The sequence below is a fragment of the Ixodes scapularis genome, unplaced genomic scaffold, assembly GCF_016920785.2.
Source record: "Ixodes scapularis isolate PalLabHiFi unplaced genomic scaffold, ASM1692078v2 PGA_scaffold4__175_contigs__length_147842914, whole genome shotgun sequence".
In the NCBI taxonomy this organism is placed as follows: domain Eukaryota; kingdom Metazoa; phylum Arthropoda; class Arachnida; order Ixodida; family Ixodidae; genus Ixodes; species Ixodes scapularis.
The window spans coordinates 99449925-99470287 of record NW_024609879.1 but is presented as its reverse complement, the minus strand read 5'-3'; the positions used below and the strand labels follow the sequence as shown (position 1 = coordinate 99470287).

General features: G+C 48.8%; 1 protein-coding gene across 1 annotated transcript; it reads right to left on the bottom strand.

Moving 5' to 3' along the window:
- Window positions 1-7511: 7511 nt before the first annotated feature.
- On the bottom strand, window positions 7512-8285 carry LOC121837889 (the record flags this gene model as incomplete). The annotated part of the gene is made up of 1 exon (XM_042293750.1): window positions 7512-8285. A coding segment is annotated over exon 1 (774 nt), but the record flags the coding sequence as incomplete, so codon positions are not given.
- Between the last annotated feature and the right edge of the window lie 12078 nt (window positions 8286-20363).

Below are 20363 nucleotides of genomic sequence, written 5' to 3'. Positions count from 1 at the left end.
AGGGCTCATTTAATTCGGATGTCAAAGTAATCTAATTTATCACTTTTTTTCGACTTCGAGAGAAGATTTTCATCTTAATTGATTTGTATTTAAATTGTTATACTTTAACTTCCGACAGCGCGTACACTTGGCTGTTCCGAAAAAGTCGACCACTGTGCGATAGGGGAGCGGCTTGGCGGGTCGGGGGTTGGTTCTGATCACGGCTTTCTTGACCTGCGACTGACGTGTCCGCGCGAGATCACAAAGGCGCCGGAGAAAGCAGAGAAGCCGGCGGCGAAAGTCCGGGGTGACCACCGCCGGCCACCGCCGAGCCGAACCCTCCGGACCACCCAGGAGTGAGGGCCCCGGGACCAGAAAAGTGGTCGACACATTTCACGACCCCATCGCGTGGACGGAACTTCTCTAGCTGCACGAAAGTATGCTAGTTCAGAAGGCACGCCACATGCCGTACAAACCAGAATTCCCGCGAGAAAGTTTATTTCTCCTTCGCTGTCGAGGTAAAATATAATAAAGCTAAACTGAAAAAAGAAAAGAAAGAAGGCAAACAGGGTTAAAGGTTTTAGCAACGTTTCATCTGTTTATGCTGATATAGTATATAATGAAATCTAAACAAAAAGTGTGTGTTTGCGTGTGTGTGTGTGTGTGTGGGGGGGGGGGGGGGGAGGGGAGGGGAGGGCAAGCACAGACATGTACAACAACACAATTGCGAACTGAAAGTTTGCACATGTCTGTCCTGATTTCTCCCTTTTGTTTAGCGGTGATTAAATTAGTACCTCTAATAACACGCTCGTCCAACTCCCTCCTTTCATCAATATAATCCGACTAATTATCCAAAGTCATACACCACTGGGACACCTTTTTAAGCGTGCTTGCTGTGCACCGATGTCCTATGTCTCGCGATGAACACATCCATCACTGAGGCCGTCGGAGCGGATCATCGTCCCACACCGATCTGAGAAGGGCTCCTCATTGGGGTGTTATTAGGAAACGCAGGGCGTGTCCTTATACGTTTACGCCTCTTTGACAGCTCAATCTCATTGGCTACGGAGCTATAATAAGATGCTGGAGACTTACTCTGTTTCTTAAGTTGTCACTGACGATAATTCTTCAGACTTTCCCGAGCAACGTTGTTGTTGTTGTTGTTGTTGTTTTTTTTCGTGGGCCAAGATACGATTTCATGCCATTCCGCTGGCGAGACCCGATTACAGACGGCCCCCCTGTTCAGTCGCCCACCCCTCGCCCTCATCTCCAAATCCTCCAGTGTCAATGGAAAGTAACGGATGCTTTGCGCGTATCCCTTGACAAAGAGCGCCTCTTGGCACCCACTAGTACACTAAGGAACCAACAACCGCTCCAGACCAACAGCAGCGCTCGCGGGTCATCATAGCCGATGAGCTCTCGAGAGTCGAGACGCCGCCGCCATGTCCTTCCGGTCTCACCTCGGGGCCTCCGCTCGTCCGTCAAGGATGACGAACGAGCTGCAAATACTCGTTAAAGCCTCGGGTTTACGCCCTCCACAACCATGCCCCCACGGCGCGGAGTAAATTGTCCCCACCGCGTTCGCGGCTGCTTCCCTTCCAACAGCAACATTGTGCGAAAGCAGCAGAGGCACCACGACAGACACAAGTACCCCCCCCCCCCCTCCCCCACCTCAGGAGGGATTGCCACCGAAACCCCCCACACTGTTGTTGCCAACCCCCGTCAGCGTATCCAGCCCCATCCGCTCCACAAGCTGATCGTAGAGTTGAGAGCTATCCGCTTCCTAAGCCAATCAACCGCCTTTCGAAGGCCACGTGACGACGCTTTTTTAAAGTTCTAAAGTTAGCCACCAGCGGACACCTATAGTCACGTTCCAGTAAAATGACGCCCATTGGTCTAGCTCATACACTTATTTTACCTTTGCGCTCCCAGTTCGGGAATGGAACGGGAAGCGTTCGGTGGTTTGGCGTCCAAACGGAACCAAAGTCCACAACTCGGCTAGAGGAGAGTTGCCACCGCGGCATTCAGCGAAACGGTGACGGGGCAAGGCAAACAAGCTGCCCGGGGAACATGACAAAGGCACCCCCGCTGTGTGAAATTCTCCCCCTCCGGGAAACCCCTTACAAAGGGCGCGGAGAGCCACGAAATTGAGAGGGTTTACGGTGCCCGTTGCTGATGTCTACGCGGGCCCCGGTGGATGGACACCGTGCGAGACGCTGCCGTGGGCATCAGCAGCGCGGACGTCCCGAACTTGGGTCGTCACGCCAGTTGGACACTTTTTGGGGGTGGGCGGCTGGAGCACGCTTCTTTTGCGGGAACCGGGAAGAAAGGCGAGTCAAATTGTACCTGCTCCCCCATTCCCTTGGCCACAGGACGGGCGCCTGTCCCCCGCGCGTCTTTTGAGGAAAGGGGTGTGGCTCATTACTGCTGGCAATCTCCGAAGAGGTGAGACCTGCGAGCATTGTGGACGTGCACAACAGTCGACACTGGGGACTGCAGGACTAATCATCAGCGCGAAGGAGATGACAGCAGGGCTGACGACGCTGAAGGGGCTATCACTTCATAGATGTGTCTTCAAGGTTTGGTTCCGCTACCATATAATAGGAACTCGGTATTCGTCCGCGGGCCTCATGGACATCATCGCGAAGATGATGCCTTTGTTAATATGAGACCGGCAATATTGAAGACGATATGTCTCCGTCGTTGGTGTGACCTGTGGGTCTCGTCTCTTGTTGATGTGTACGCAGTCAAAACTGCAGGGACCGCCGGACGAAGCACCATAGCAAAGAAGCACAAACTGGATGACAAGATGACTGATATGAAACGAAGAGTGTCGCAGCTTGGTCATTGCTTCGTATACCCTTCAAGGTCTGGCTCTGCTATCCACAAAGAAAGGCTCACTGTTCATCTGGCGGGCTCAGATAAAGGAAGACATCATCGTCGTTCACCGGGGCTGATTCGCGTGGCATCACACCACGGTGCCAACGGTGTCCTAAGTGAGGCAGCGCTGTGCGGGAGTCTGCTTATAGGCTGAAGAAAGCGGCACAGAGAAGAGCGTGTGACGGGTCCTGTAATGGCATGCGGAGAGCAGCGGGGTGGCTTGCCCCGTCTGCCGCGGAAGCCATGCTGTCCTGGGCAACTCCCCGACCAGCGGGAAGCCTCGAGAAGGGCAACCTTGCACGGCCTTGAGGGGAGCCAGTCCCCCGTTGGGCTTGGTCCATGTTTTGCGTTCAGGACGTTTGCTCGTCTTTGAAGGATGTCATTAGCGTAATCATCGTTATCGTTACAGTCGTCGGTAGGATTGTTATTAATCACCTGCTTTCCTGCAAGGTATACGTGATAGATTGGAGTGTTCTCACACAAGTAGTTGATGGGTCCGTAATCGCGTGTTTATCCTAACAGTGTCGCGCTGTGTATACGTACATACATAACGTCCTGTGGAACGCCGATGACGTTCCCGAAAGGTTTTCACGTTCCCCAAACGGTCGGTCGCGGTTTGGGCCGTTTCGAAACGCCGGACCTCCTAAGTGCTAGCTAAGGGCTTGTTCTGCAGTGAAAACGGCGCTTAGGTCCATTAAGAGCGCGATTCAAAACAGAGGGAAAATCAGCGACGTAAATTGTTTGTCTTATTTTTTTTATTTTTTTCTGCTTTGTCGCAAGGTTTTGAACCCAGTCGTCGTTACCCAGAGACAGCTCCCCAAACCGATCACAAATAATAATTATAACTCCATTTTCTATTGGTTGATGGGGGACCTAAAGAAAACAGCTGTCATATACAGCTCACCAGTACTCAGTCCCCTAAAATGGTTAGCAGCAAGCGGAGAAAGAACACACATAGAAAACAACACACACGCACTTAAGAAAAGCGAAACGTGAAAAAAAAAAATAATAATACGGCTAGAGAAACTCAGTCAAAACAAAATCGCTTACTTTGCCAAAATCAGGTACAATTACATACAATCTCAAGTATTATTAAGCGCGAGACACATGCGCTAAAAATCCATCCGATCCGACGTCCGATCCGGCAGTACGACCGCCTGATCCGAATAATTTGGTCACTTCAGACGTCGGATCCGCGATCCGACATGCGTCCAACACGGCAGATAGTTTCGCACAGCTGACGGATTGTCGGATGCGTCCAGCCAATGACAGCACAGCTAGCGCGAACGTCATGATGACGTACTGGGTCTGTCGGGACGAACAAGAAAACGGGACGGGCGACGTGAAGCCGGACGCGTGGATCCCGCTGACCCATTCGAGAAAGATGGCCCCGGCAAAGAATGCACGCGCTAACGAGACCGAGCTTCTAACTTCGCTCGTGTGAGCTAAACCGTCAATCTGGGACCAGAGATCTGTGAACGCGGACCTCCGCTGGAGTGCTTGGATCTCCTGGGCGGAGCCGAACGGATCGTCGTGTCGCAGGCAAGGTCGGAAACGTGTGTCTCAAACTGTCACGTGCGGCGATTCGGAGCGGCGTTCGGACTGTCTGATCGGACGTCGGATCGGACGATTCTGCCGTCCATGTGTCTCGTGCTTTAGGCCGTCTAGATCCGCATTATTCGTACAGAAATTATTCAACAAATACGGTAGTGTGAAATTTTGCATTTCAGAACCATCATTTGTTCTCCGAGTGACCATCCCACAATTTTCCGTGTTACGGGCAGGGTATACGGTGGTAAGTTTACTCTCAGCGACGAGGGGTTTTCCAGAAAGCTCAGACCTTTGAGGGGGTATTTCACTTTTAAAACTAGTACATAGTCGGTACTGATATAATTTGTAGATATTATTTATATTAGAGCTCTTAAATAAATTAGCGGTATAGAGGTCATGTATGTCATATATATATATATATATATATATATATATATATATTGTGAGGTAACGATGTGCAGGTTTAATCAGATGATCGGAGGATTGTAGATGACGGTCAGTGCCGCAGCGCAGCCAGGCGAAGTCAGTCTGAATCGAATCGCGCGGGCACTCTGCGGCCGACGTTTGAGCGCGCCACTCGCGCCACGTCGTCGTCTTTCCTAACAGTTACCCTCCCGGTGAGGAAAGTGCCGGACCGCCGGCACGTGTGTTTATGGTGCTTGGCAGTAGTAGGGCTTGATGCGTGCGACGTGCACTATGTCGGTTGATCTTGAACGCTGATCACGAGGGGCCGAAACTGGAGTAACTTCGTAGTTGGTGGACGAGAGGCGTCGTAAGATCCTGAAGGGGCCAGTGAAGCGTTTTAGAAGTTTCTCGCTCTTCCCAGGAGATCGTAGAGGCGTCCAGAGAAGAACTTCGTCGCCTACTTGGTACGCGACATCAGTGTGGGTTTCGGCATGACGAAGGGTTTGATGTTGCTGCGTCTGTAGTGTATGAATCCTGGACAGTTGTCTTGCTTCCTCTGCGCGGTAAAGAACTTCGTCGGTGTGGTCGTCATGTGCCGTGTCATCAACATAGGGTAAAACGGTATCCAAGGTTGAGAGTGGCTCCCTTGCGTATAAGAGGTAGAAAGGGGAGTATTCTGTGGTGGCTTGGCGGCTGGTGTTATAGGCGTACGTGACGTATGGAAGAATGACGTCCCAATTTTTGTGATCGTCTGCGACGTACATGGAGATCATGTGAGCTAGAGTCTGATTGAAACGTTCGGTGAGGCCATTTGTTTGTGGATGATACGCACTCGTGATGTTGTGCACGGACTTAGTGAGATGAAGGAGTTCTTGAAGCAAGTGAGCTAAGAATGGAGTACCGCGGTCTGTGACTATGTACCGAGGGGCACCGTGACGAAGCACGATGGAGTGCAGAAAGAAGGTAGCTACTTCGCAGGCTGCGGCGGCTTGCACGGCTTTTGTTTCGGCATAGCGCGTGAAGTAGTCGACGACGACGATTACCCAACGGTTATTTGAGGTCGAGAGTGGAAATGGGCCAAGAAAGTCAATACCAATGCGTTCGAACGGGCGGTTAGGCGGAGGGATGGGCCGTAGTGCTCCTGCCGGTTTTGTTCTAGGCTTTTTCTTGGTCTGGCATAGGTGACACGCGCGAACATATCGCGTGATGGTGCGTTACATTCCGTTCCAGAAGTATTTTCCCCGAATTTTGAAATATGTTTTGGAGAACCCGAGGTGTCCGGCTGTAGGGTCGTCGTGGTGGATTCGAATGAGTTCTTTCTGAAGATGACGTGGCACGACGAGCAGCCACGGTCGTTCTTGGGGATCATAGTTGCGTCTGTAAAGAACACCCTCACGAAGAGTGAATAGGCGGGCGCGGCGCCCTGTACGACGGGTTGGGAATCGCAGAGTGCCGTGGAGGGTGTCAATAATAGGTTTCAAGAACGCATCGGACAGCTGTGCCGATCGTATGTCGACATTGTCGAGGACTGCTGCTGGGTCTGCTGTGCCGATGCGTGATGGGAGTATAGGATCGGTGGGAAGTGGACATCGGGACAAACCGTCAGCGTCGAGATGGCGTTTACCTGATTTGTAGACAACCGTGAAAGTGTAGTGTTGAAGCTTTAATGACCACCGTCTAAGACGGCCCATTGGATCTTTGAGGCTTGCTAGCCAGCAGAGGGCATGGTGGTCAGTCACAATGCGGAATGGTGAACCATATAGGTAGGGGCGGAACTTTGTAATTGCCCATATAGCCGCTAAACATTCTTTTTCAGTCGTTGAGAAATTTCGTTCAGAGGTAGTCAAAGTTCTACTGGCATATGCTATTACTCGCTGCTCATTTCGAATGGTCTGGGCCAAAACCGCTCCCACACCGTGACCGCTGGCGTCTGTTCTTATTTCTGTATCTGCGCCTTCGACGAAATGTCCGAGGATGGGGGCAGAGGTCAACGCTATTTTTAAGGACTCGAACGAGTCCTGCTGTTCCTTGGTCCACTGAAAGCGTACACCATTCCTTAGTAAATTATTGAGAGGCTCTGCGATGTCAGAGAAACCACAAATAAATTTTCGAAAATAAGTGCATAATCCTAGGAAGACACGGACATCTTTCACTTTCAGTGGTACAGGAAATTCAGCCACAGCTCGGAGTTTGTCGGGGTCTGGGCTGATGCCGGAAGCACTGACGAGATGACCCAGTACTTTGATTTGTGGAGCGGCAAACGTACATTTCTTGGAATTAAGTTGTAGACCGGCGGCTCGGAAACACTGCAGGACCATGCGCAGCCGGTGTAGGTGCTCGTCGAAAGTCGGGGCGAACACGACGACGTCGTCGAGGTAGCACAGACAGATGTTCCACGTAAGGCCGCGTAGTAGAGAGTCCATCATACGCTCAAAGGTGGCTGGAGCGTTGCAAAGTCCAAATGGCATCACATTAAAGTGATACAGGCCAGTTGAAGTAGTGAATGCGGTTTTGGGCTTGTCGTGACTGGCGACAGGAATTTGCCAGTAACCACTTCGGAGGTCCATGGAAGAGAAATATGAAGACCCTTGGAGCGTATCAAGAGTGTCGTCAATTCTGGGCAGTGGATAAACATCCTTTTTTGTGACTTTGTTTAGTTTGCGGTAATCAATGCAGAAACGCCAAGAGCCGTCTTTCTTCTTAACAAGAACAACGGGTGAAGACCATGGACTAGAAGATGGTTCGATTACTTTCTTTTGGAGCATATCATCTATGTGTGTCTGAATTACTCGGCGTTCGGCTGAGGAAACTCTGTACGGTCGGCTTCGAACGGGTGATGAATCGCCAGTATCAATTCGGTGCTCTATAAGCGAAGTTTGCGGCAACTTTCCAGGGTTAATGTCAAAAAGGGTTTCGTAGTCTGCAAGAAGACGGGCTAATATATGTCGTTGGTTCAGTGGTAGGCGGGGGTCGATCATTTTTTCCACGTGCTTGCTGAAATCAGGTGGTGTAGGGAGCGCGTCTGAAGTGATGGGGAGGAGACTGGCAAATTGGTGATGCACTGTTGAGTGCATTGTAGCGACACGACTTCCGGAAGGAACGATTTGGGCTTCGGAAGAACAGTTGGTTACCCATAACTGAAGTTTTCCACTCGTGAGTGTAGCAAGTGAATAGGGAATTATTATGCCCTTGGTCACGAGCTGCGTAGAGATGGGTTCAATGAGACCAGAAGTTGCTGCGGTGGGTAGGGTCGGTACGAGTGTGGCGACAGCGGCAGCGTACGGACTCGGAGGCAGCAGTATGTCAGTGTCGGCTACCAGGGTGACGAGCGAACCATCAGCAGCAACCTCGGCAGTATCAGAAGAGTTGAGATGCAATTCACGGCTGGCACAGTCAATGAATGCTTCTGTTGAAGACAGAAAGTCCCATCCCAGGATGATGTCGGCGATACAGGGAAGCACTATGAACATAACAACGTAACGGTTGTTACCAATCCGGATTGTAAGGGTGCAGTATCCGAGTGGGGGAACCAAATCGCCATTGCCCATGCGCATCAAGTGTCCTTGCAACGGCGGAGTAAGTACTGCGTGCAGACGACGGCGGATGTGTTCAGGAATGCAAGACTTCGCGGCTCCTGTATCGACTAAGGCGGTGAAGTTGTGATTTCTAAGTTTGAGTACAATTGATGTTGATCCTAAATGAGGAGGATTTGCGGATAGTGATGAGTGTGCAGCCTGACCTCCAACGTAGCTGCAGACCGCTTTATCTAGTTTGACTGGTGAAGGTCCGGGAGCGTCGGTGGTGAAGGGTGATACAGAACGGCGTCGTGGCGGGTACGGCGATGAGGGGCGGCCACGTCGTGGCGGTGGGGAACGTTCGGGGCTGTGAGAGGGACGGCGACTGTCTGGAAATTGTTCGTGACCGGGGGGAGTGGACGTGTGGGAACGTGAAGAAAATTCGTCGATGGGCGGAGTGCGATGAGTAGCATGGTAGTCAGTATAGTCTGTGGAGTATACACGGCTGGTCGGCGAGGTGCGAGCCGTGTTGTTAAGTCGACGGCGACAATATCGGAGGATGTGTCCTGGTGTGTGACAATAATAACACACAGGTCGCTGATCTGGCGTTCGCCAGATGTTGGTCCTTGGTTGTGGTTGTGTCCATGGAGGGGTTGGTGCGGCATACGTGGCAGGGATGGACTGATAAGCGCAGATCGAAGTTGGGACGGGTGCTGCTGGTGCGTAAGGAGAGGCTGCTGGCGTGACGTGCCCCAGAGCAGCGCGCAGTTCGCTTTGAATTGCGTCCTTTATGCCATGTACGTCAGTATTTGTTTGGTGTTCGTCACTGTAGCTGTGCGACGAAGGTACGAAGCTCCTCGCGTATTATGGTGCGGATGAGCGAAGCAAGGTTTGTGTCGGGAGTTGTTACCTGGGACACTTCAGGGAGTCGCTCGAATGTTTTTTTGGAGATCCGTGCGCTATCGAGCTCTTCGTACTGTCGGCATTCCGCTATCAAGCGCTCTGTTGTAGCAGGTGCTTTCGGAGCCACGACAGAAAAGAGCTCTTGCGAAATGCCCTTGAAGAGGTGGCGAATTTTCTCGTCTTCGGCCATTTCAGCATCAACTCGGCGGCACAAACGGAGGATGTCCTCAATGTACGCTGTTGATGTTTCTGTGGGTCTTTGATAGCGGCGCAATAGCTGGTCGCGCGCTTGCTGCTTCCGGTGCTAGGGTTTGCCAAACACATCGGTGAATGCTGTTTTGAAGCCTTCCCAGGAATTGATGGTTTCTTCGTGATTGTCGAACCAGCGAAGTGCTGTGTCTTTTAGAAAAAAAAACAACATTCGCGAGCTTAAAGCTGTCATCCCAGTGGTTGTAGTGGCTGACCCGTTCATAGTTCCTTAACCAATCGTCGACGTCGGCGTCCGGAGATCCGTCGAAGATCTGGGGGTCGCGCTGTCGATGTTTGACCACGGGCGCTGTAGTGTTCGTGGGACGGTTAGCGTTGCCCGCTTCTTCTGGCATATTGACTTGCGCAGGTCGTCTGCTGCGTAGCTCCAGAATTGATAACGGTTAGACGAGAGGCGGAAGAACGATAGCACCTCCACCAACCTGTGAGGCAACGATGTGCAGGTTTAATCAGATGATCGGAGGATTGTAGATGACGGTCAGTGCCGCAGCGCAGCCAGGCGAAGTCAGTCTGAATCGAATCGCGCGGGCACTCTGCGGCCGACACTTGAGCGCGCCACTCGCGCCACGTCGTCGTCTTTCCTAACAATATATATATATATATATATATATATATATATATATATATATATATATATATATATATATATATATATATATATATATATATATATATATATATAGCAAGAATTTTTTTTAAATATTAGTAGTTGTTGAAGTACTTCAAACAAGATGGCAATATGTTAAATGAGAATGTAATAGTTTGTAAAGCAATAATTTAACATTAATTGCCAAAGTAGACCGGTGGTGATTAATAACTCCCACCACCCGAGAAAGTTATGGTATAAGATAGTGTACATGACTACCCCATGTCATGTTCTTACTAAAAGAACACACCAAGAGTTTTAAAACATCTATAAATTTCGATTGGTGTTGAGTTGAAGCTGAGAATTTGAGGCCCATAGGTATAGTTTTCGAACGAAAAATCACGGCTTTTGTTTTAACAATATTAATTTTTAATGAGTTGCTGTCCCCTTAGCTTTTTATACTTGATAAATTCAAATCAGCCATATCAATTAATTTGTCACCGATCTCAGAAGAAATAAATAAGCCTGTGTCATCCGCGTTGATCACAAATTTTAGTCATGCTCATTTATGCTTACATATTATCCCGAATGTAAAAAAATAAAGAAAAGGAGTCATAATACACTACCTTGCGGAACACCTGATGTGATAGACATTACAGCGCAAGGGTAACAATTAATATATACATATCGTTTGCGAAATTGTAGCCGGGGTCAAACTGCTTATACATTATGCAAAAGAGTGCATACAGATTCGAACGCGAGTCACCGCAAGATCCGTGCTTCGAATGCCGCATGGCAATGAGTTCAAGAAGAACCTCTGATATTACGGTAAAGCGCGAAACACATTTCCGACGAAACCGTCCGATCCGACGTCCGATCAGGCAATACGGCGGTCGGAGGCGAGGGTTTTCAACGCTCTCCGATGCTAGGAAAACCCTCGCCCCCCAAGGTCATTCCGGCAGTCGGCACGTCGGATCGGTCGGTTTCGTCGTACGTGTGTTTCGCGCTTAACTCGTGTTTGCACACTGTCTTCTGTATGATGTATTGTCACGAAAGAAGAGGTGAGGGAACAAAAAATAACAGAGAAAACTGAAACGTTTGATGGGGCGAACTTGTGCCCAAGACAAAAAGGGAACAGAAAACAGCAACCGAGTGTCGCGGGCGTTGAAGTCGGCGTAACAGTATAACGGACGCTGGGGTCTGTCTGCCTGCGGCTTGCCACGCGGAGCCCCTTTTGTACACGCGTGGGCTTCTGGAACAATCGGTGTAGAAGATTCGGCGCGTAAAACATTCTACCCTCCAATCAGCAACACGGTTCTCGAATTCACCAGAACATCCCAGTAGAGTCAACAAAAATGAGTACCCGCGGCCAGGCATCGGTTTTCTGTGTGGAAGGCAAGCGCGATAACCGTTACGTCACAAGTGCGCCGCCTCCCGGAAGCAACGCATGTCCCGAAATTCAAAAAGCTTCAAGTTTATTTTTTAATAAGTTTTTTTTTAACTAAGACAGTTAACTTTTTAGTAAACTATAAAAACACCCGTAAGACCATTTTTTTTTTTTTTTTTTACTTTCCAATCTTTTTAAAAATTTTGGCTGCTTCAGTTGAAGAGTTCTTTCTGAGACCAAACCGCGATGAAGTAATGAGGTTCCATTTACTCAAAAAGTCTACTAATCCATGATAAAGTATTTTTTTTCAAAGCTTTAGAAAAAAAAAAAAAAAAAAAACAGTCAGGATAGAAATAGTACAATAGCTACCTAACTCGTTTTTGACGCATTCTGTGTACAGTACAGACACTTTTGCTATTTGAATCCCTATGAAGAATCAGTGCTGTACACGTCCCTAAAAAAAAGGGGAAACGAAAGCTTGTTCCTCGATCGTTTCTCCTGATTTTTGGAACGCGTTCCCCCTACAAGTTCCATTTGTGAGAAAGGAACTCGTGCCCGTTAGAGTTTAAAAAGGGAACCTATTGTAACATTTACGTACGTTATATTTGTATTTAGCTAATTACCCTATTTAGTTAGATCAAACACATCTATTTTTTTATCTATCCCATCAAATGGCAACACTCGAATTTCAATGCCTTGATGGAGAACACCTGGAGAAGAAGACGAGCGGAAGCAAGGTTCCATTTGCTGATATATTCACCTTTAAAATGTCAGTGCTTTCCCATACCCATGTCTGTGGCTGGCTATTCAGACAAGTCAAATGTATACATTTGACTTGTCTTGACATTGCACGAGGGTATTACACCTCACGTCGTCCTGTCCTTTTCTATTCCTTCGACTTATATGTTTATTTCTGCCCCAGTCTCAGGTTTATTCAACATGGTTAACCTCACGTGTCTCAATCAAACAAAGTCCCTTGTTGCTTCTCGATGTTGCTGTCCGCACAAAAAAAACGTTTTTTTTCCCCGGAATTTTGTTGGAAATGCTAAACAACCTTTCCACTTAGGCACCTTAAGCTTTTCATCTGAGACAGCGGGTGGTCGACTGGCACCAGCAGGTATCGCGACGGTTTGTCCTGTGCTTCGGGCTGCAGGGTTTGTTGCCCGAATGAGAAGTCTTCTAGTGTTGAGGAGACGGCAACATCCACCATGGCTGCTGGAGGTCACCGAAGCTTTAGCTCTGTCTTGAGTGTATGAGCATTTGTAGAAGTAAAGAAAGTACTAAGTTTGAGACGTCCCTCTTTCTGTGTCTTTTCCTTCAACTATAAGTCTTTTTTTTTCTTCTTTTTGTACCGCAGTTTTGGGCACTGGATCTCGACACCAGACTGTTACACCAGACTGCTCCGTACAACGCTGTAAAATACACGAGTTTGAAGAGAAAGAATAAAAATATAGGTTAACAAGGGAGCGATGGTAGGTGGGCATATTTAATTGGGCGGCCTCGCAGTATATTTAGCTATTTGTTAGGTACATGATCACATTAGCGACTTCCGAATTAACAGTTTGGCTTAAAAATAAGAGAACAACTGCTACCCCGTTAAATATATCAGGAATCAGTACCATCAGCGTTATCAGCTATATTTACAAAAAAACTTGGAGGACACTTAAGCTTCGCCTTTAAGAATAGAACGCAATAGCGTCATCGGGCCCGTTCGCATCGCCTTCTCATCGGCCGTGCAAGCGTGCCTTGCGTGGCCTAGTCAAGCGTGCCTTGCGTGGCCTAGTCAAACGTGCCTTGCGTGGCCTACTCAAACGTGTCTGGCTTGCTAACGAAGGTCGTGGTTTCGAATCTCGCCTAAAATTCTTAAAATATTTTAAGGCAAATAAATTACTTTTAATTCGCAATCCATGTCATGTCTTTCAATCACTCTCATTCCACGCTTGTCGTCACGTTTTAGGTGAACGTTCTGGGTTGTTTGAAATTCCCGCGCGAGGTCATGTGGATGTGACGTCATGACGCTATCGACCAATCAGTGTTCGCGTCGCGCCACCGACGCCGGCTTTTCTGTCACGCCACCGAGGCCGGCTTTCCTGCGGCACGAGCTCCTTGACACACTCCCGTTAAGATTAATGGGGAAACATTGGCCGACTCACTGCCGGTTAAATTAACACCTTTATGCTGCAACGTTTTGATGCAATTCGGCGCTTGCCCACACCGGGCGTGGCCGAACGCCAACTCCTTGTTAGCGCGCCGGTCTCTATATATCGTTAGCGACTTTTTACACCGTACACAACGGCGCCGTCCAGATTATTCCATAGACATCCCGAGTTTCTCAACCGCACTTGGAAAATATCACTCGAAAATCACCCCAAACACCACAGGCAGCAAGGCCACAATACTTACTTTGCGACGTCAGCCACAACGGGCCAGCGCAACGCAAATACATTTACACACGAGTGCCACGTCTCCGTTCGGCTGAAACTCGGGTTCAATCGGCGGGAACACGAGTTCCTGCCAAACGCCTGAAACAGTAGCACTCGTCTCCAATCCGTGCATCGCGTTGGCCTACCGTAGGTGACGTCAGAAATTTCATCAGTACGGCCTCGTTCCTGAGATTGTCCCCTCCTCTCTCTCCCCAAGCATCCACCGATTCCCCCCAAAAAAAGGTTTTCCGGTAGCGCGCGTTTAGGGACCCTCCAGATCTGAACTTCTTTTTTTTTTTTTTTTTCCTGTTTTACCGTCGCGACACTTTTGGGCAACGTCGACGAGGGTCCAGGTTAGAACCCCGAGGGTTGGTTGTTCTGCGGTGGCGGCGGCGGTGGCGTGAGAGCCTGGCCATCTGCCCAAAGCGCTCTCCGCCGGAGCGTGCAAGCTCTCCCTCGGCGGTGGCGGCGTGCATTAGTGCTGCGCGTGAATGGGGCTGCCGGGGCGAAGCCGTCTTCCCCGCCGCTGAAAGGGAGCGCCCAGCCGCGAGGACGAGTCAAGTGCACATTTGCATGCACGCCCCAAATGCGCTTCCCGTGTCCGGACAAATATTGACTCCGCCCCCGCCACCCCTCGCCGCCGACGGATATACTTGGCGCTGTGCGAGCGACTCGCCCAGCTGGCCGTGCTGATAGGGTCAGCCAGAGAAGACACTGTCTCCCTGTCGGCACACTGCAAGTCCAACCCCCCTCCCTCTTCCTGTACGCTTGTGTAATGTGCGGTGCTTTGTGGTCGTCTCGGTTTCACTTTCCAAATTGCATTCGGGAGTTGGCAGAAGAGGGAAGGGATGCCACGAGCGTCTACTAACAGAATGGCGCGTTTGGCAAAATACGTTCGTAATTAACTTTCTTCTTTTTTTTTTTTCGAAAAGAGTCGGGTTAGCACGCGCTGAAGGACGCACACTTCTTGGTTACCGTAGTGCCAAAAATCCTGAAAGGGACCAATGCTGACGTCACGAAGACGCAAAGCTCTGATTGGCTTTGATTGAAAAGCAAGTGGGTATTTTGACATCATCGCATCCGCTGAGCAAGAAGCAGACGAACTTTTGCTCCGCGTATGTTTTCTCTTGCTTTCGCAAGATGCTGATTGTAATGAATGTTCGAGGTTGATGACGTAACCTACAAAGCGCACGTTAGCTTTTCTTTTCACGTAATGGTAGTCGCAGGTAAACATTAGATAAATTAGGGGGAAACGATCGTTAACGCGTCATCAAAATAAGTGGCAACATTAATCTACATGCCGCCAATGTATTCATGCGCTGGGATGAGTACTAGCAGAGGGCATGTAAAAACTAAGCGAAGGGCATATAATAATAATATGGTTCATTTCCCATTTCAGGTATGTGGTGAGAACATAGAACAAAATGCGCTAGACGGCTCTAGGCCCGCCAAGAGGTCTAGCCCGACTCCTATCGAAAGAAGAAAAGAAAAAAGTTAATTACGAGGCGTTTTGCCAAATACATGTTAAACGAACACTTCAGACTTCCATGTCCACCCAGTTCACGGAAACGCTCCCCTGCGTCAGCCGCTTCTCTGCGCACTCCGGTGCAAAGCGGTGAAGCCCACCATGCCCCTTCGGCATTTTCTCTCTTTAACCCGACTCTCCAGTTTTGTTTGTTTGTTCGTTTTTCGAGACTTTTTTAAACCTTTGGGTGGAGGCTTCCTCGGTATATTACGATACGTAAAATTCGAATATTTCCGTCACCGCAGCGATTGAGCAGCAGCTCTGACCCGTGAATGTTCTTCCAGGTCATTGACTGTAACCGAGCCGAGACGTCGAGTGTTCCCACCGTGCTTGTGTCCGAAACGATCGAGCCGCATACAAGTATACCGCCATCTTAGGCGTATCCCCGCGACTGCGCCAGCGGTTTTTGGAAGGGAAATACTGAAGTTATAAAACTTCAGCCTGAGTGCCGTCTCCTGCGAGTCTATATTTGTGACACACCTGTATCAGTATACGCCTGTGGAAAGTGAGTAACATTCAAATTCCAAACTCTCGTCACCAGTGAGCTCGAAAAGCAGCGTCCTAAATCAACCAAATATTCTTTCACCGGCTCGCGATAGGTTGGTCCAAAAAGGCCTGCGTAAACGGTTCTGAGTTGTAGTTGACAACGTTGGTAGACGTCGGAGCTCAGCGATCTCTCGACACTGCCCGACTATTACACAACTCGCCAGGGGTTTCCCCAAGAATTGAAAATAGGGGGGGGTCTACATTTTTAGGGGGTTAGGGGGGCATTAAGAATAGAGGAGTCGCTGTGAATTAAGGGGGTGCCTTCGGAGAAAACAAGAGGGGGGAGCACACCTCCGTAGGGAGGGGTGTAGGAAAATCACTGCAACTCGCTGTTTGGAAACAAATCGGGTTTGCCCACACCAGGTGTTGGCAATGCTGCGCATGCGCAAACAAACGGCAGCTCATGCGCAGTGCCGACAGCAGTGACACCGCAGTGGTGTGATGTCAAGGAGTCGAGTTGGTGTATAAAGGTTTTCGCTGAAGGTGTTAAATCTATTCGCCAAGTGGTCCAGCTTTATTGCACTGTACTTCGGTAAATTCACAAATGGACTCTATCATTCACAATGAGACGTCATTGTGAATGAATCTTAATGGATTCGTAAAGTTCGCGATGTAATGGTGAGTTACTTTGTGAGCTCTCAACTCTGATGACTTGAGAGTTTAGAGTGACTTCGTGAACTCTTAGGAGCAGATAATGTGACAGTGAGGGACCTCGTGAACCCTGTAGAATTGATAATGAGTGACTTCGTGAATTTGGAGTCGGTGACGGGACAGGGTCGTCGCAGCAGTGGGGGTACAGGGAGGAAACTCTCTCTCTCTCTCTCTCTCCCCCCCCCCCCCCTCTATTTACACACATTTACACACGCGCGCGATTTTTAATAAAATGTTTGGACGAAAGGGGTACGTGATACCTCAACCCGCCCCTCTACGAAATATTTGAACAATTATTTATTTTTCGCCAGAAAAAAATATATATATATATTTTTTTTTTCGAACAGCAAGGAAACCAAGAGAAGCTTTTTATACCCACCGTTCTCATTTTCACTTGTCGGGTTGTCCCACGACAACCACCCGACTACGACGACACACAGCTCGAGTGACGGAGAAACACATGCGCGAAGAAACCACTCGAAAATTATACGAAATTCGGAACACTAAAAAGTGTTCCTCCAGTCAGCTGTCACTGCGTATCTGGTGTCTTGTATGCTTTGATTGCGCTTCAACTTAAAAGTAAAATGAAGGATACGTAGCCCACAGGAACACTCTTTTCTTTCATTTGAACTTTTACCAAGTTCAACTCTTTCTTCTAAGGATTTTTTTTTTTCTTCTTCTGTTATTCACCGCCCTGTTGAAGTTTTGTCATTAATTGCATCCCAGTCTGCTAAGAAACCGATTTCGTTTATCTCTTCCGAGGACCAACTCGCGTTTGGAGTCACGCTTTATGCGCCGAGAACGTGAGAGAGATGATGAGACGGAGAGCACGTGGCGACGTCAGAACGCCGAGCTCTGGTTCGAATGCATTCGAACCAGAGTTCGAATGCATATCCGCTCAGTGCCCCATGGTGCCGCAACGCTTGGGAAACTTTTCTTTGATGGCAGTTTTAGAAACGCTGCTTCTTAGATAGGAATTTCACCCAATAGCCCCAATCGTTAACGCCATTGAGCATCCTTCTTTGGTATCTTATATAGATGTCATAATATAATAGTTTGTTGGGGGCATGGCACTGTAGAAGTATTCGCGTTGTTACCACTCTTGTTGGTTGAAGAGATATATTGCGTCTTTTGAGAAGTCGGTCTATAGCTTTCGTTCGAGGTCTTTTCTCCTTATCAATTTTAAGAATGTTTTAATCCATTGATATTTGTATTTTTGCATTACTTGATCCAGCGTTGCACGAGTGCACGTTCTTATTAAAGAAGAAAGTCACAATATAAAATATTGAGTGATGAAGATTTCTACTGCTGCACTGAGCGCAACATGCCTAAGGAATAAGAATACCGTACAAGAAGTTGTAGAAAGCATATGGACGTGAAGGTTCTTTTCGGCAACGAAAGAACGATTCATTTAATTATCTCATAATTCTCTCGAGGCGTACAAATATGAATGACCACTTTGTCGGTAAAAATAGTCGGAGAGCTCCTTACTCCATCTTAATTTTACGGGGCTGAAGGACCAAAAACTGTGTGGTGTACAATCATCTTTTTGTTCCTGGTTCAATCCCTATGCTGTCTTCGTCACCATACAAACACCCAAACTGAAATACTGTAAAGGTGCGTTAGAAACTACGCTCTAATTACCCCTTGTCCCTAAACGCGATACACCTCGCAGGTATATTTTGAAAAACCTACTTGTGAAGGTCTAAACAGACTGAAGGTTGGGGTTGTTCTCCGTTGTTACAGAGGAGTTGTGAATTCAGTTTCAGTTACAAACTGGAAATACAACAAAAGCTAACACATAACTGGCGCAGGCTCACAGAAAGGGAGACGCTTACACAGCACTGTGTGAAGTTATGTCTCCCTTTATGTGCGCCTGAGCCAATTGCGTGTCTGCTATTGTGCCTTGTACCATCGATGTCTAAACAGAGTAATCTTTCAGAACGAACTCAGCACAACGGAAAATCATCCTTGTGCTACAGGTTTCAGTTGAAGACACAAACTTTAGTGCACCCAAAGATAGACTTCAAATGAACGGTTAGCATTTTTGGGGGGTATAAATTAAAAGTCACAATAATACGTTTATATCCTTTTCGTACTCAGACAAGAAAAGGAAGGCCGGTCAGAAAGCTGCTCACAAGCAGCTTGACGAGGCTCGGCCATCCCACACACTTTGACAAAAAGCAGTGGAAAAATATTTCAACAGAATGTATCGCTGATAAGCTATTAGTCAACATTAGAATCCTCTACAAACCTCGAAGTGTACCGCAGCGTGCGGTACACTTTTTGTTTAAAGTTTAGCGAAGTTTTAGCGCTCGGAACATTTCGATACGTTCTCCTTCTCTTCTTTTGAGGCCCTAAACTCGTCAAACACAAACTTGGAGCCGTCAACTTCGGCCCCAAACTTCGTGTCTGACTAGTTTAGACGTCTTGGTTTCAACTTTTGTATTTTTTCCCTCTCGGGTTGTTTCAAAATGTTCCATTTTCACGCTAAATGTAGTGGGAAAATTCAGGTCGTGTTTAATCATACCGAATAATGTTTTCCTACAAATTTTAGCGGAGAAACGCTTTCCCCTAATTGCGGTGGGGTAAGTGGCTTCGTGTATAATTGTAGACCAATTCAGGTTTCCCCGCTACATTTAGCTACCGATTCGGCGGCCGTGGAACTACCATCGCATTTATAAAAAATAAATAAAACGGAAATTTTCGAGTTGCGAAATCAGGACGAACTCACCGGGAAAAAAAGAAAAGATGAAATCAAAGATTCCTATAAAACCCGAGTATCCCCACAGAGGCATGCACACACACTTGGAGGGGGGCCTTTGTTTATTGTCATTGCAGGGAGCCGGCAGAAAGCGGCCACGGATTTCCGGAGGGTCTTCGCTCCCCCTCCCCGACCGCGGCCCGGAGCGCGAACCCCGTGGATCGATGGGGGGTCCCTCTCCGTCGCCGCCATGTTGGCTGGATTGCGGCTCCAATACCACCACCTAGAGGACAAGGCCTGCTCATGACGTCATCGCTAGTGCATCCCCGTGCCGCGTGCTGGCGTCGCGCTCGTCGTGAGACGCTGCAAGAAGACGCGCGGACGGCGATGCTGGCGCAAGGTGGGCGGTGCTACCTGCGTGGGCCACATGTGATGACGTTTCCGGGGAGAAAAGTGTAGGCCTTGTCTTCTGGGTGGCGTTGGTGGCGCGGCCACAGCGCCGGACCCAACTAGTGCGCCTAGATTTCAGAGTGTTTCCAACTTCTCGATCGAGGTCACGTGGTTTACGGACCGCGTTCGCAATACGAGCTGCGAGGAGCAGACGAAAGGGTCGATCTTCTGCGAGCGTCTCCGCCCGCTTTCCTCCTCACTACGCGACGACGCAACGCATGCGCACTTGCGACCAATCTGCCCAGAAAATGTCTGCCATTAAATTGGCCTCATTTTTTTTTTAGTAACGAGCCCGTCAGAGCACATTGGCACCGCGCCGTTGTATCGGTGTTTGTTGCATTTCGTGCTCCATACTACCAACGCTCAAAACAGAATCGTCAAAGCAGACGAAATACGCGTAAATAAGGTGCTGACAAAGGGCAACAGTGGGAAGCAAGGCCAGGAGAGAGGGCGCATTACTGAAAAAAAGGTCCACGCATGGTTCGAGTTGCTCCCTCTCTGCAATTGAGGCTCCCTAGAACCCGACGCGCGGCGACGCTCAATAAATTAGCGACGTTTCGGGTACCGCTTCAACCAGCGCGCCGTCACCGG